Consider the following 13338-nt stretch of genomic DNA (forward strand, 5'->3'; position numbering starts at 1 on the left):
CTCATCATTGTATCCACACCTTTGTAAAGATGGATATTTGCGGGGAAAGCCGCCCGGAACAGGTGTTTGCCGTGGCACACAGGGCTATGCAAAAAGAAAGAGGAAAAACATCACTTTCCAATGTCATTCACCATACGGTGTTCCGTCGAAAGTGAACTTTTCTTGTGTGTCATCTAGCTACTTGGCGTTGGTTGACTTTACGTTGGGACCGCGGATTTACGATGAAACGAAATTCTGGTTCTTAAAATAAATCGCAATTCGTGCACGCGAGTATGTGTGTCATATCGCAATGCTACACGCAAACATTGTGCTACCCTTGAATTATGCTTCAATAACACAAAAAAACGGCTCCTATTGTTGGCCACCATTACTATGTCAGCCTATTTTTATACAATGACACAGGGAGACAAATCATCAGGGTGGGATAATTATTGAAACCTTCACTGTTTTGTGCGTCGTCAAGACGGTTAAAGCAAACCAAACTTTCATCGAATCCTATGTAGTTACAGTTTTGTGTTGAAAGTGTACATCTTCTCATGAGCCAACGAATCCATCGTCAGCTGATTCTGACGGACGGGCATTCTACGTCAAGCGCCGGTTTATATAATGGTTTACGTAACAGATTCCTTACCAAAACGTCACTATTGCTAGTTCACTTTGTCCATCGACTAACCGCAAATGAGGTGTTGATGGGAAATCAATTCAAACTGCTGTCGGAAAGGATTGACATGTTTGTACAGTGTGCAGCACGGTTTTGATCGGATTGTAAGCAACACTGTAAGATGGTTTACAATTGAGATTTTGGGTAGGTGACTAGTTTGGTCGGAGCAGCACTACATTGTTTGATTGTAAAAATAAACGTAATGCTGGCTATTATTGTGATGATATCATTTCTCCATTAGGACTATTTCCTGGTAGCAGCTGTGCTATTAGGATTGTAAACTTTGAAGTAACTGCTTATTCATTATTTTCAATCTATTTAACTACAACGTATACTGTTTTAGGTAAGCTACCCGGTCTTGTGGTACAGTCGTCAATTCGTACGACTTAACAACATGCCCGTCATGGGTTCAAGCCCAAAATTGACCGTGCTGCCATATGTAGGAATGACTAACCTGCTATGGTAATAAATAAATGTGTAATAAATAAATAGTAATGTGCTAAAACGTAGCACATGTTTCCCTCGCGTGCAACGGTCATTCAATACAAGTTTGAATGTTTAAGCCCCTGCAACATATGCAATCCGTACAACGCCATACTACCCAAGCAACAAAACACGCGAACGCTTCAAGCGTTTCAAGCGTTTCCAAAGGGCAACGATAAACGGCAGCACTGATTTTCTTTTTCATTTGCGGCTATGCGTATGGTTCTTGCTACATGGAAACTTGCAAGCAATACTTTTTCCCCCGTTTTATAGAGGTTCATTCCTAAAAGGGTCCATAAATAAGCAACACAGTACCGAAGGGTTAAGCGAATCAAGAAACAGCAAGCCCTTCTCGGCCCAGCGCCTCCCTAGACCCTACATACCATAAATAATCGAGGGTAAGTGCACCCTTTTCTTGTCTTCGGTCTTTTAATTTTAAGATAATTTAAGACGCGTGCCGCTTTTGATGTTACCCGCGAAAGCGTAATATATCGAGGAAAAAAAGCGTTCGCTCTTAAGAAAATTCATATGCACTAAACACTGATGTCTATGAGGTTTCCAAAAACTCGATGAATGGTTATTTGTGAGTTTGTGGATAACCTTAAACATGCAAGGATAAATCTGTTACTAACAAAGCTATTCTATTTTAGCAAAATCTTGAGAGATGCATGCCCATTTCATAGAAGACTTACAAAGGATTTGTATTGCATTTTAATCACGTTTAAGGTCGAGGACCCAAAAATTGTCTATTTCCTATACTTTACTGTTTAAAATGAAAAAGGATTCAAAACGGATCATAACAAAACTCCAATCAAACTGGTTTTCATTCAGATTAAAACACATCCAATTGCCTTCGTTGACAACATTTTCTCGAATTTCCCACCGAAACAAGTATTTTCTTTTCCACCCAAAATCCTACCAAAACAGGTAATCCTTCGTATTCTTCATAATGCCCCAACAAAAAGCAACCCGGTACAGACGAGCTGTCCCAAACCTGGCGCCCAAGGTACCCGTCCCGCAACCGATGCATCCCACAGGTCACCGGGATTGACCTGTTTCCAAAATTTCTTCCTTTCTTGCAAACCGGAATCTTTTGGTTGGCGCGTCTTGCTGTACCGAGACTTGAGAAAGCCCATTCTACGTCTTTCCCACTGCCGGTTGTTTAAAACTTTTGACGCAAAAGATTTTTAAAACGAAACATTCCACCACAATCTTTACGAAATGCATTCTGCCCTGCTTCTCTGATGCCCTTGGAAAAGGGATCGCTTGAACCGGCTCCATGCCAAGTGTGGCGCTGATTAGTGTGCGATTGATTCGGTTCGGTAGGAACGTTTGCCCGTCAAATCAGTGCACCAGTGTAAATTGCGTTTCACATTTATCGCAGCGCCGATTCGGTCGGTCGGTCGGTTTGAATGGGTTTGGATCGGTTCCAAGTTCGACATCCCGCGGGAATAGGATTAAACTTGCACTTCTACCACATCAAGCAGAGGTTGCAAAATCGTTTCCACGAGATCGTATAGAAATCTCGGCCCTGTACAAGCTGCCCTCTCTTGGGGCCTTTAATGTGGAACAAGATGCAATCATCTGTTCCCCTTGCGAGGAGCAACAAAACTGAACCACTTGAACTGACCTATATTTAGTCGTCAGCACAAACAGACAGCGCTTTGAAGCTACTGTTGCTGCAAATTGTTTGCCGACTTTCGGTCTGTTTGGTCTTTAAAGCGATCGATTCGACGCGTCCGGCACTGCTGCACGCGGGACATGCTGGTCTGCTGCGTACGGTGCGATTGGACTGAAGATGTGTGTCCGGGTACATCTCGCCACTCGCCACAATGGTCACCACCCACCCACCTCGGGCAGAATAACGATTCCGAAACCGGACGCGTTACCCTTTTTGCTCGGGTTTCAGGACAGACTGACGGGTTGTGTTAGACATCTGTGTGGTTGGTTTGGAACGGTTTGGCTGGAACGTCTCAATGCCAAAAGCATAAATTCCACTGTCGACACCTTTCGTATGGCGGTGGGCCGGTAGGCGTAAGCGTGAGCAGTGGAAGTAATATCCGGTAGAAGAGGGACCATCTGTTTCTGTTCGGGGCTGTCCTGCGTTTGATCCAACCAGACAGAGTGACTGGTTAACCGGCTAACCGAAATGATAGAACCTTACATTGATGGGGAATAATTGAAGCAATTGAATGCTGCCGGAACCGATCGTTTAGTCTTACTGCTGCTTGTTTGCACAGCGATGATCTCATCCTTATGCACTTATGAGGGATATCCGGAAGGGTTTCCTGGTTGAAGGATCAATTTGTGGTTGCCATATACTTCCAACATGTGGCTTTCAACAGAGCTCAAGTCGATTGGACAGTAAGAAGTTGGAATTTTGTAGAAGAATTTATTATATTGTGGCAAATTATGAAGAATTGAAATATAAGTTATTGTTATTGATATCATGATTTATTTTATAAATCTTGTAATTGTTTAACTCCATTAAACTACTTTTAGATTTCAAATAGAATACTAATTCTATTCCTATTCTATACTAATTTGAATATCTAATGTAAAATCGTAAACCAAAAAAGATTCAAATAGCTGCCTCATTCAATCGTTCACGCAATATAACGCCATCGCCCAACAATTTCCAATGTATTAGTGCCTACGCAATAGCAGAGCAAGATGGTGGTGGTGATGTTGATGGTGCACGGATGTGGTACCCGTACCACAATCAACCCTTCGGTTGTCATGATTTCACCCTCCGCGAAACCCACAGCACGGTTTTGCGCGAACGGTATGGAAAAATCATTTTCCACCGCGTTGCGTAATGCGCAGCTTCGCCCCCGGAAGCCATCTTTTTCGCGGCGACACGCTCGCCTCCTGTGCATGGCATTTCTGTGTGTATGGTTGTGCATGTGTTTTTAGTACAAGGAGTAGGCGATGGCTGCTTGGATGAGATTGGCTGCGCTTGTGTGTGTGAGGGTGCGCGTGCGTTTATGTGCGTTTGATGAATTTGGTTGCAAAATGGTGCTGTGCTATGTAAATAGACTAATTGATTGGTGTGATATCATAATACTAATTTTATTATTTATATTAAGATTTAAGAGTTCACTTAAGAAATGTAAAATTTTGTAGAATTTTTCATAGCTAAAGTATTAAATTTCCTCGACACATCCAAACCATTACAAAACGCGCTGTTTCATGAGCGTTATCTTTTTGTTTTGAAACTTCACCACCCAGCACGAAGTAATGTCTGTCCCTGTTTCAACCGGATTAAGTTTTATTTACGCTGCTCGAAATGTCCCCCACGGAATGATCCACGTACGAGGCAAAAATCCCCATTAAACGGCCACCGAACGGTTCCATACGCGCAGACACTTGACGCTAGCGTGTATATCAAGCCATAAACACAATCCCTACCACCGTAGAGACTTTATTTTGGTCTGCATTCAAAACAGCAATACCCCACAACCAGGGTAGGGTGTATGATTTGCCAGATGACACACGATCAGCAAAAAAAAAATGGACGGAATTTCTTAAACACTTCCAACGACGACGTGCTGCAATCGAAATCGACTCATGTGTCCATCGTTCTATCCGTCCATCACCACAGCAGCCGTCGAGACGTAGCATGCTTTCTCTGGGTCAGCATAACGGTTATGATTCCCACTCGAGTAAAACGATTATGAATTTCAAAATCATCAATTTGGACCGAGGTACGGTACCCGGGGTGTCCCAATCGATACAACGCTAGAAGGTTACAGTTTTCCCTCGTCATTGCCGTCTGACGCCTTGAGCGTAAGCGTGGAGCGATGAGCGTGATATGAGCGTGCTGTACCTATGCGACTTCAGCTGCCGACACTGCAGTTTACGTTGCTCGTGGTCCGATTATGCATGGGAATATATTTATAGAAACTATCACTTTGAAACACTCCCGCAGCGCCACCCAACAGGTGTCTACGGTCCAGTTTTGTGAGCTGATTGCATGCTGTGACTGTGGAGTGGGAATAATTGCAACGGAACGAAGGACAAATAGCCTAGAATTACAGAAATTACAGAATTAAACTAGTTATGACATTTGGTCTATGTTTAACATCTTCTTCGAATGGCGTAACTATACTTTTCAACAAGCTCAAACCTTCCAGTTCATAAACTATTCAACAACTGCCAGCAGCATTTTCCCTTTCCTGCAGGAACATTGCAACACAGTCGATTTAGTACTGTGCTATTCGTCCCATACTAACAGCTTCATCAGTTTTCACTGTGTGTGACTCATCTGTACAGTGGACAGAACGTAAACAACGCACCAGTACTATCCCAACTTAACATCGAAGCATAGGTCAATAAAAGAAGGAAATCCTTTACACTTTACATTATTTTGTAAAGCTCGCTACAATTATCTGTAATGATTCACAGATGTTATAGAGTATTTGCTGTAGCGATGAGTAATGTATGCATGACCAAAGGGAAGCTCTCCTTTACATCATAGAGTTCAATAATAAACCGATGACTACCACATGTTCAAGGTTCGATTCCAATGTTCAAAGGCAAACATAAAGTATAAAATGTAAAAGTGCATTACAAATCAAGCTTTAAATACACCGCGAACAACTTCATTATGCCATTTGACGAGTGAATTGGTCCACTCGAGACGATTCGATCGAGCCTTATTGCGGCCATGATTCACATTAATATTTAAACGAAAACACTTCCCAAAGGAAAACACGTACACACACAGTCGAACAACACGTCCGATGACCAATGCATCTTGCCCCGGGTGGAAGAGGGAGCGTTACATCTTGAAGATTTTCCTTACCTGCCTTCCCTTTCTCTGCACAATTCTCACCCTGCTACACAATCGCACGATCGGTTTCACTCAGCTGAGCTGAAAATGAGTGATGCACGATCGTTGCTGGTCTCGGCCACAGAGAGTGACCGCAGCTCCCGAAGCTCACACAAACACGCGATCACGATCACGCCGCGGGAGCATACACGTATACGATTGGACAGTGCGAGTGACCGTCCGGCGATTAAAATAAATATTTGATTTTCCACACCGCGGTCCGTCCACGTCCACGGGGTTCGTCCGGTCGGGTGAGTGCCTGATGCGAAGGGAAATAGAAGAGAAAAAACGCGCGCACACAGACACACACATTCTTACCCAGGGAGCATACGACATTGCCCGAGACTAGAGAAAAACGAGGTCCCCGTTCAGGCCGGGCTTCCCGGGTGATGCTAGCAAAAGTGCAACCAGACAACGACAAGCGACAAGCGACACGGTTCTGAAGTCGGTCAGCGCGGAAACAATTTTCAGCTAGCGAGCGTGCGTACGTGTGTGTGTTTATGTGTGTGTGTGTGAATTTTACTGTGCTTGTCGGGAAATATCGAGAAAGAAGTGATTTTTCCCATTCAAACGAAACCCAATTTCAGTGCAGAATTAATTGGAAAATCTATTTAATTATTCTTATCCTTTTCCCGTTGTGTTTTAGTGCGAACCTCTAAAGTGTGCCTGACAAAGTGTCTCTAGTTGCTGCACGATATTTTTACAGTTACGTGGATATTTTCTCGACCTTTCCTTCTCACTCTCTCTCTGTCGCATACACGGAAAGTGCCAGTGATCGTATAATTTTGGTGCTGAGCAGACAACTCAGGGTGGGAGTTTCAAAAAGTCGAACAAACGCGTAACGAGTGGATTGAAACATATTATTTTCCGTACAATAAAGTGTGTGTATTTGTGTGTGTGTTTGAACCTGTGAAGGGATCAACTACAGCCCGATCGTCCCTTTTGCGCAATGAGTCCAAAACCGCACGATTTTACCGTTACGCTGAGGCGTTCCTCGCCCCAGGTCGCGTGGGGCATCCGGCTGGCCGGTGGTACTGACCTGAACGCACCACTTATCATCACACGGGTAAGCATCGTCAAGAGGGTGGAAGCATAACTGTAGAGAGAGAAAAAGACCTCCCAACCAACACTCGGCAGAAGGTTACGGTGACCGATTGTGTCAAAAATAAAGGAACAGTGCTCGCCACTCGACTGCGCAAAACGGAAAACGTCGCCCGTGGGGCCGAAGAAAGTGGCAAAATGAAGAGGGAAATAAAAGTGAAGAGGGAAAAAAACAATGTTATTGAGAGCCACTCGGTGGAGTAGAACATCCGACGGCGGGTAGGCGAGCATGGAGGCGCACACGATGTCAAAACAACGCGCACAAGCGCTCTCCGTCTCAACACCGCCCCACCGGAACACCGATATCCATTTTCCTGGGATGGTTGCCAATAAAATTTTAGTACCATTTGCAGTCGTAGTCGTTTGTTTTTTTTCCCCTTCACCCCATCGGGCGGGAAAAAACGGGATAAACGCAAGCCAACATGGGCTGCAGCAGCAGCAGTATCGACGGTTGCATCGAGTTGCATCACAGTTTTGCAGTGATTAATGGTGGTTTGTTTGCAAAATGGTTGCCATCCTGCCCGCAGCCGCGTTCTCTGGTTCAGTGTGTTTATTAAAACGCAATATGGAAAGAGGATAAATGCATCTTGCAGACGGCCGGGGCCGGTATAATAATGTCGCAGCACTCGGCCATGCCGACGAATGTGGTTACGAAAGGTCAGCCCAAGGGGCAAGCACGTAGTCGTAGTCGTGGATAAACAGTCTGCTTTATTGCATTCGCGAACGGTTTAACGATCCGTTCATGCCCTGTTAATGTATTGGAACAACGAAAAGATTGTTATTTACCTTTACAGCGATGTATTGTTTTCATTCGTTGACGTTGGTTTGAGCGAATCAAATCATTTGATACAATGTAAGCGAGAGACAATAAATATGTTTGATTTATTGTAGCACAGAAGATTAAACGCTTTTTTGTTGTACAGAAGACGTGTGTAGTTTACTCACATTGAACTGAGTTGTGAGACGGTTGGACATTTTAATCTCTTCATGTGGATGATTCCACGAACAGTGCTCAATTTGCATAAAGTGCTCAGCTTGTTGTTCTTCTGAATATGTATGTCAAGCTCAGATTTCTACAAAACAAGCACTATTCTTAATTCATAAAGATTCTTTTACACTTGAGAGTTGTACAAATATGATGCATTTTAAGACAAGCAATTCGTATCTTGCTTATTCATATCGTTTTGTTGTCTTTGAAGAATATTATTATAAACTATTGAACACTGATTGAACATAATCAGGCCTATTATTTTACTCGAATGACATTCAATTCCGTCGGAAGCACTCGAGTCGAACGGGAGAAAAATTGGTATCGTTTTCGCCATTCGAATCGATTAAGGTTTCGTTGACATTTTTGTTCTAGCATCTGTGTGTTTGACAGTTGGTCGAAGCAAACGGCGGTCGGAGTGAGTGTAAACAAACGGATTCAGCACTTCTTTAAAATCTTTTTTTTTCCATAATTTTGCTGGAAATGAGGTAAATATGAGTGATGAGAGTGTTGATAAACTTATGTTAAATTTAATTACACACGTAGACAGTAGCTTAAATTCTTTGTGAGGTTAAATTTGCGCAATTCCGACAGCTTGAGCTGTCGGCAGAAAATCTCTCGAATGCACCTTCCTGTTCGAGCAATACGGTACCGATTTTTACTTCGTCGACTCGAATCTGTCGATGAGTTACTCGAAGCGGAACGTCGCTAGCAAAACGATACGAAAATGTACATAATAAACGTGCGAGTAAATCTTATCGAATGCCGAACGCAATATAATAGGCCTGAATATCATCCTTGTGGAGAAACCTACTTCAAACCATCTCGAAACCATCTTCAATGAAACGATTATTTAACTAAATGTGTTAAGTGTTAAGTATCAGGGATACCTCTAATGACAACACATACCTCATAAAATAACATAAATTCAGACTTTTTTAAACTTAAAACAGCGAAAAGATACTTGAGACATGGTTGAGCAAGTTTATTTATTCACAAACAAATTGGATCGAATACAGATTGAGTGGAAAACATTCAACCGATTGTTCAATAAATTCCGAATATTTGAATTAATACCATCGATAGAATGATTAATATTTTAGAGCAAGTATTAACGAAGAAACTGTTTGAATCATTACACTTTGAGCTGCACTACGAAAGTATTTTATTGTATGGTGTCCTATACCTGTTACAAAACATGAAGCGTCTCCATCGAACGCTACCATACCAATGTGTTTATATGTATCCCTCTCTCGCTCTCTCCCATGCTCTCTCTCTCTTTGAGCAACGACCTTTTTCGCATCCCACACGGTTCGCTTCCGCCGACGCAACGGCGCGCGAGGAAACGGCCGTGACGCATAGCAGCTCAGTCGAGCGCATTCTTGGCAGCGTGTTTGGTAGCAAGATTTCTCTATCACTCGCAACGACCCACAGATGCCACGCATGGGCGTGCATCACTTCCGACCACTTACTTCCGAGCCGGGCAGTGGTCCGAGCTTACCAATGCATGCGGCCGATGCACATTCTGTGCCAACAAACACATTTAAAAACAACACTGACAACAAAGTTCGCTACCGTTCACTGAACCGACGATGCGCGCGGCATTTTATTTCGCTTATTTATTCGCAACCCTGATCGAACGCTGGCCTCCCGACAAGCAACGCTAGCACGGGAAGCTGACAAATGATGCGTCAATGTGAAACAAATTAGTTCCACTTGCTTTTCTAGGAAGCATTTTCCGTTTGTTGCTTTCATCTTCTAACAAGCCAGATGATAAATGATTATTTATTAGCTCACTTTAAGGCTGCAAATGAGCAAACACACTTTTGATGTTTATTTTCATTTATAAAGCAGCTAAAGAAATCGACAAATTGAATGCATGTTAAAGTGCTTTTTCACAAAACTGTTCCTTCAGCAAGGATCAATTCTGTAGCTCTCCTCTACGATTAACCTTCACACTTGTACAGCCGGTTGCAAAGAAGCGCAGCGTAGCGTAATGCTTTGCGCATAATATCTACGAATTGACGCAATGTTGGCGCGCTGAGGTTTTGCGTACGGTCTTCTACGGTCCTTGGGTTTTTTTGCTTAAGCAATGCTTCATAACAACATGCCAACGCCGTCACAATCTGTTTAAATTTTATCGCCTCACTAATAACTAGGTTAGCCAATTAAAATTGACGTGCGCGGGAATGCTACACGGGTTGGTTTGCCTGGTGCGGTGCCTGTCAGTTGGGTTGTGTGAAGGTTGCTTGAGAAAATTTGAAGTGATAAAAAGTAATTCACTTTTAAGTATGACATGATTTTTTCAAAATATAAAATAAGGCATTTTATTGAAGATTACTTCTAAGATCATTTTACAGTTTTGAGATAGATGTGTAGTTGAATATCTCTTAAGAGCAATTCCCTTGAGGATTTAAGGTGTAAGTCGAACGTCACCTTTTTCAGCCAAAATCTAGGCGCTTCGTGGGTATTTTTGAATAAATTTCTTGCTTTCATACACTAAATAATTTATTTAATACGATTGTGTATAGAAAATTTTCATTTAAAGCGTTTTGAAAGTTTTAGCAACAAAAAAACAAACAAATCATTTTGCCTTTGGTAATTATTGGAGCAAATTGTACTGATTTGACACATAAACTGTTAAATTTCCAAAGAAAACTGAGTAAAAAATTGTAGTAAAGCAATATTGATAGAAAATTATGTATCATATACGTTGAGATAATAATACATTGAGCAGTATATTTGTTTGTAAATATCTTATTCTATATGATTTTTATTGCATGAGTTGCCAATACTTCTTCAGTACTTTAAAACTTGCTACTCGTAATGTAACTTTACATTATTATTATTATTATTATTATTATTATTATTATTATTATCATTCGCGAGTTATTATTAGTCACGAGTGTAACTAAAACGATATCATCGAAAAAGATAGCATTTATCTTTTTTGTGTAAATGTACTTAAAAATTGCTGTCTACTTCAAAGTGTAGTTTATTTGATTTGAAAGTAATCTTTTCATAAAACTCGTTCGGCCCTCCGAATATTGTAACACCCAAATCGTAAGACCAAACCAAATATCGTTAAATGAAAATGCTTACGATCACCTTGTCGTAAAAAATGTCACCATAAACCTACAGCCATGCTCACACAAACACAGCCACCCACACACACACACCCACTCGAATAGCGATTCAATTCCCTTATCTAATTTTCTCTCAGTGCTAATTTATGCATAAGGAAAACTTTATCCTTTCCCGCCAGAATCCTTTTTACGTTTTATTTCGATGAAGATAGTGAACTTGTTTGCCCTCCGAACCGTTTCCGAACTTAAGCACCGAAAACTCTTGCTAAGAAAACTTACCCCCCACCACTTTCTCCCCATCTGTACTCTGCTCATTTCTTCCGAAAGCCATAGCGTATCTCAAGCACGTTTGCTCAAGATGGCCTTGTATGCAGCATTTGCCATTTGTATTATAATTTATGTTCAAAGTATTTTCTCCATCCATTTCGCCGCCATTGAATGCTGGCTCGGCAAGAGTACTTTTAGTGTGTAGGAGAGTCAAAACCACACACACACACACACACAGCGACATCCGGACCGACTTTCTGTCACTGCAGAAAAAAGATAAGAGTTTGGGAAAAGAAAATTACAAAAGCGTTCCTTTGCTTCGCAAAACAGGTTCCCTCGCCCCCCTCGTACAGTGGAATGCTTGCTCAAACCACTGCGCAAAAACAGAGGCGCAAAAGAAAAGGATGACTTCTTTTCTTTTGCTTTATCGGGTACCGGAGAAGAAAACTTTGTCGTCATCGTCGTCGTCGTCGGTGTCGTTTGCCGGCTTTTCTTTTATGGTGATACAAAACCGAAACCCAGCGCCGTGCTACTGCACAGTCTGCGCCGCAAAGTGCGGGTCGTAGCCATTTTTAATTAATGCGAAAATCTTAATTAGATTTTCATTTATATTAAATTTCTAGATAATTTATTATTTTAATCTTGCGAAACGGGAGGGGCTGAACGAGCCGGCGAGGAAAAAAGGGTCTGATTGTAGCGTGTAAAGAAAACGGTGCTCGGAGTGGATGTGTGTGTGAGACAGGGGTGGTTTTCTTTAAGTAAGAACACCAAAGACGGCCCATTCAATCACAGATCCTCTTATCACTTTTTCCTTTGCCATTTTGCGTGTCGTTTGAAGGGACAGGGCATACGGGTCATGCTTTCAATGTTGAAGTGAAGTTAGCAATACTGATGGCACAACCCTTCAATAAGCCACCCACCTTCAGCTTACACTGAAATCGGTTGAAGTTGTTTAAATATTTACCCATCAGAAAGGAAAGTACTCGCAGTATGCGTAAAAGTTTGGCAATTTTTCGCAAATGACAGTCCCCATCCCAGTGCTTACTGAACTTCGACATCTCATTACCAACTTAAAACAGGCGACTGGAAACACTACTCTCTCTCTATCTCTCTCTCTCTCTCTCTCTCTCTCTCTCTCTCTCTGTGCTGTGCCATTGTCATTAAAAGCCGACCGGGCAGAGCAAGGTCGTTACAGCTAATTTTGTCCAATATAATCCATAAAACGGCAACCACTGTTTTGCAAACGACCGACCGAAAACAAACTCTTGTAAGATGCTGAGATTTTTCCTTTTTCCCTTCAATACCACGATACCACGGAGCCACACCCAATTTTTCCTCGTGTCCCCGGTGTAGCGTCCGTGTGCCTTGCGCCGCCTTGGCTTGGCTTTTATGCTCCCAAACTCGGCTGGTATGGGACGGGACACACATTCATTAGCATTACAGCGTGTGGAGTCATTCAGCGACGCTCGCAAACATATTTACAAAAGTGAACGGGTAGGTTCGCCCTGCCCCGAAACGTCCCAGGTTTGGTATGAAAAGGGGACGAATAAACCAATCCCCGATGAATCCTAGGATGAAATGCCCGTATTTAGAGAGGGGGTTGGGTTTGAAGAACTCAACAGAAACCAAACCGTCTCCTATCGGTTATCCTGGGCTGGGTTGCGTTTTTGCCGACGCATAGGCAAAACTTTTATTCCTATACAGGACGGCGGCATCCTGTGGCGGAAAAGGAAAAATCTTTGTCGATGTCTTTCAGCTTTATCTCAATTTTGCACCCAAAGTCTCGGGCAAAAGATGTTATCTATTATTGGTTTACTGCCAGGCCAGAGCCAGAGTTCATAAAAAGCTTGTTTTTATACCTAAGCTGACGTAGGTAAATCCCCATCGGATCGGAAAGCGGTGTATAGAAAACGGAGCT

The 13338-nt window shown here is 42.4% G+C and overlaps 1 protein-coding gene across 12 annotated transcripts in view; it reads left to right on the forward strand.

The window, feature by feature from the left end:
* The window catches only part of LOC120895508 (PDZ and LIM domain protein 3), a 32515-nt gene that overhangs the window by 545 nt on the left and 18632 nt on the right, over positions 1-13338 (forward strand). For 7 of the 12 annotated variants that reach the window (XM_040298963.1, XM_040299015.1, XM_040299025.1 and 4 more), the window contains exons 1-2: positions 6325-6458; positions 6625-7044. The exons of 1 other annotated variant lie outside the window; for it this stretch is intronic. In XM_040298963.1, the coding sequence (XP_040154897.1) occupies positions 6928-7044 (117 nt within the window). In that variant the 5' untranslated portion in view covers positions 6325-6458; positions 6625-6927. Of the gene's footprint in view, positions 1-6324; positions 6481-6512; positions 6531-6624; positions 7045-13338 lie in introns of those variants that run through there. 4 more of the 12 variants (XM_040298972.1, XM_040298986.1, XM_040298995.1 and 1 more) reach the window with 4 other exon arrangements.

Source organism: Anopheles arabiensis, chromosome 2, assembly GCF_016920715.1.
Source record: "Anopheles arabiensis isolate DONGOLA chromosome 2, AaraD3, whole genome shotgun sequence".
In the NCBI taxonomy this organism is placed as follows: domain Eukaryota; kingdom Metazoa; phylum Arthropoda; class Insecta; order Diptera; family Culicidae; genus Anopheles; species Anopheles arabiensis.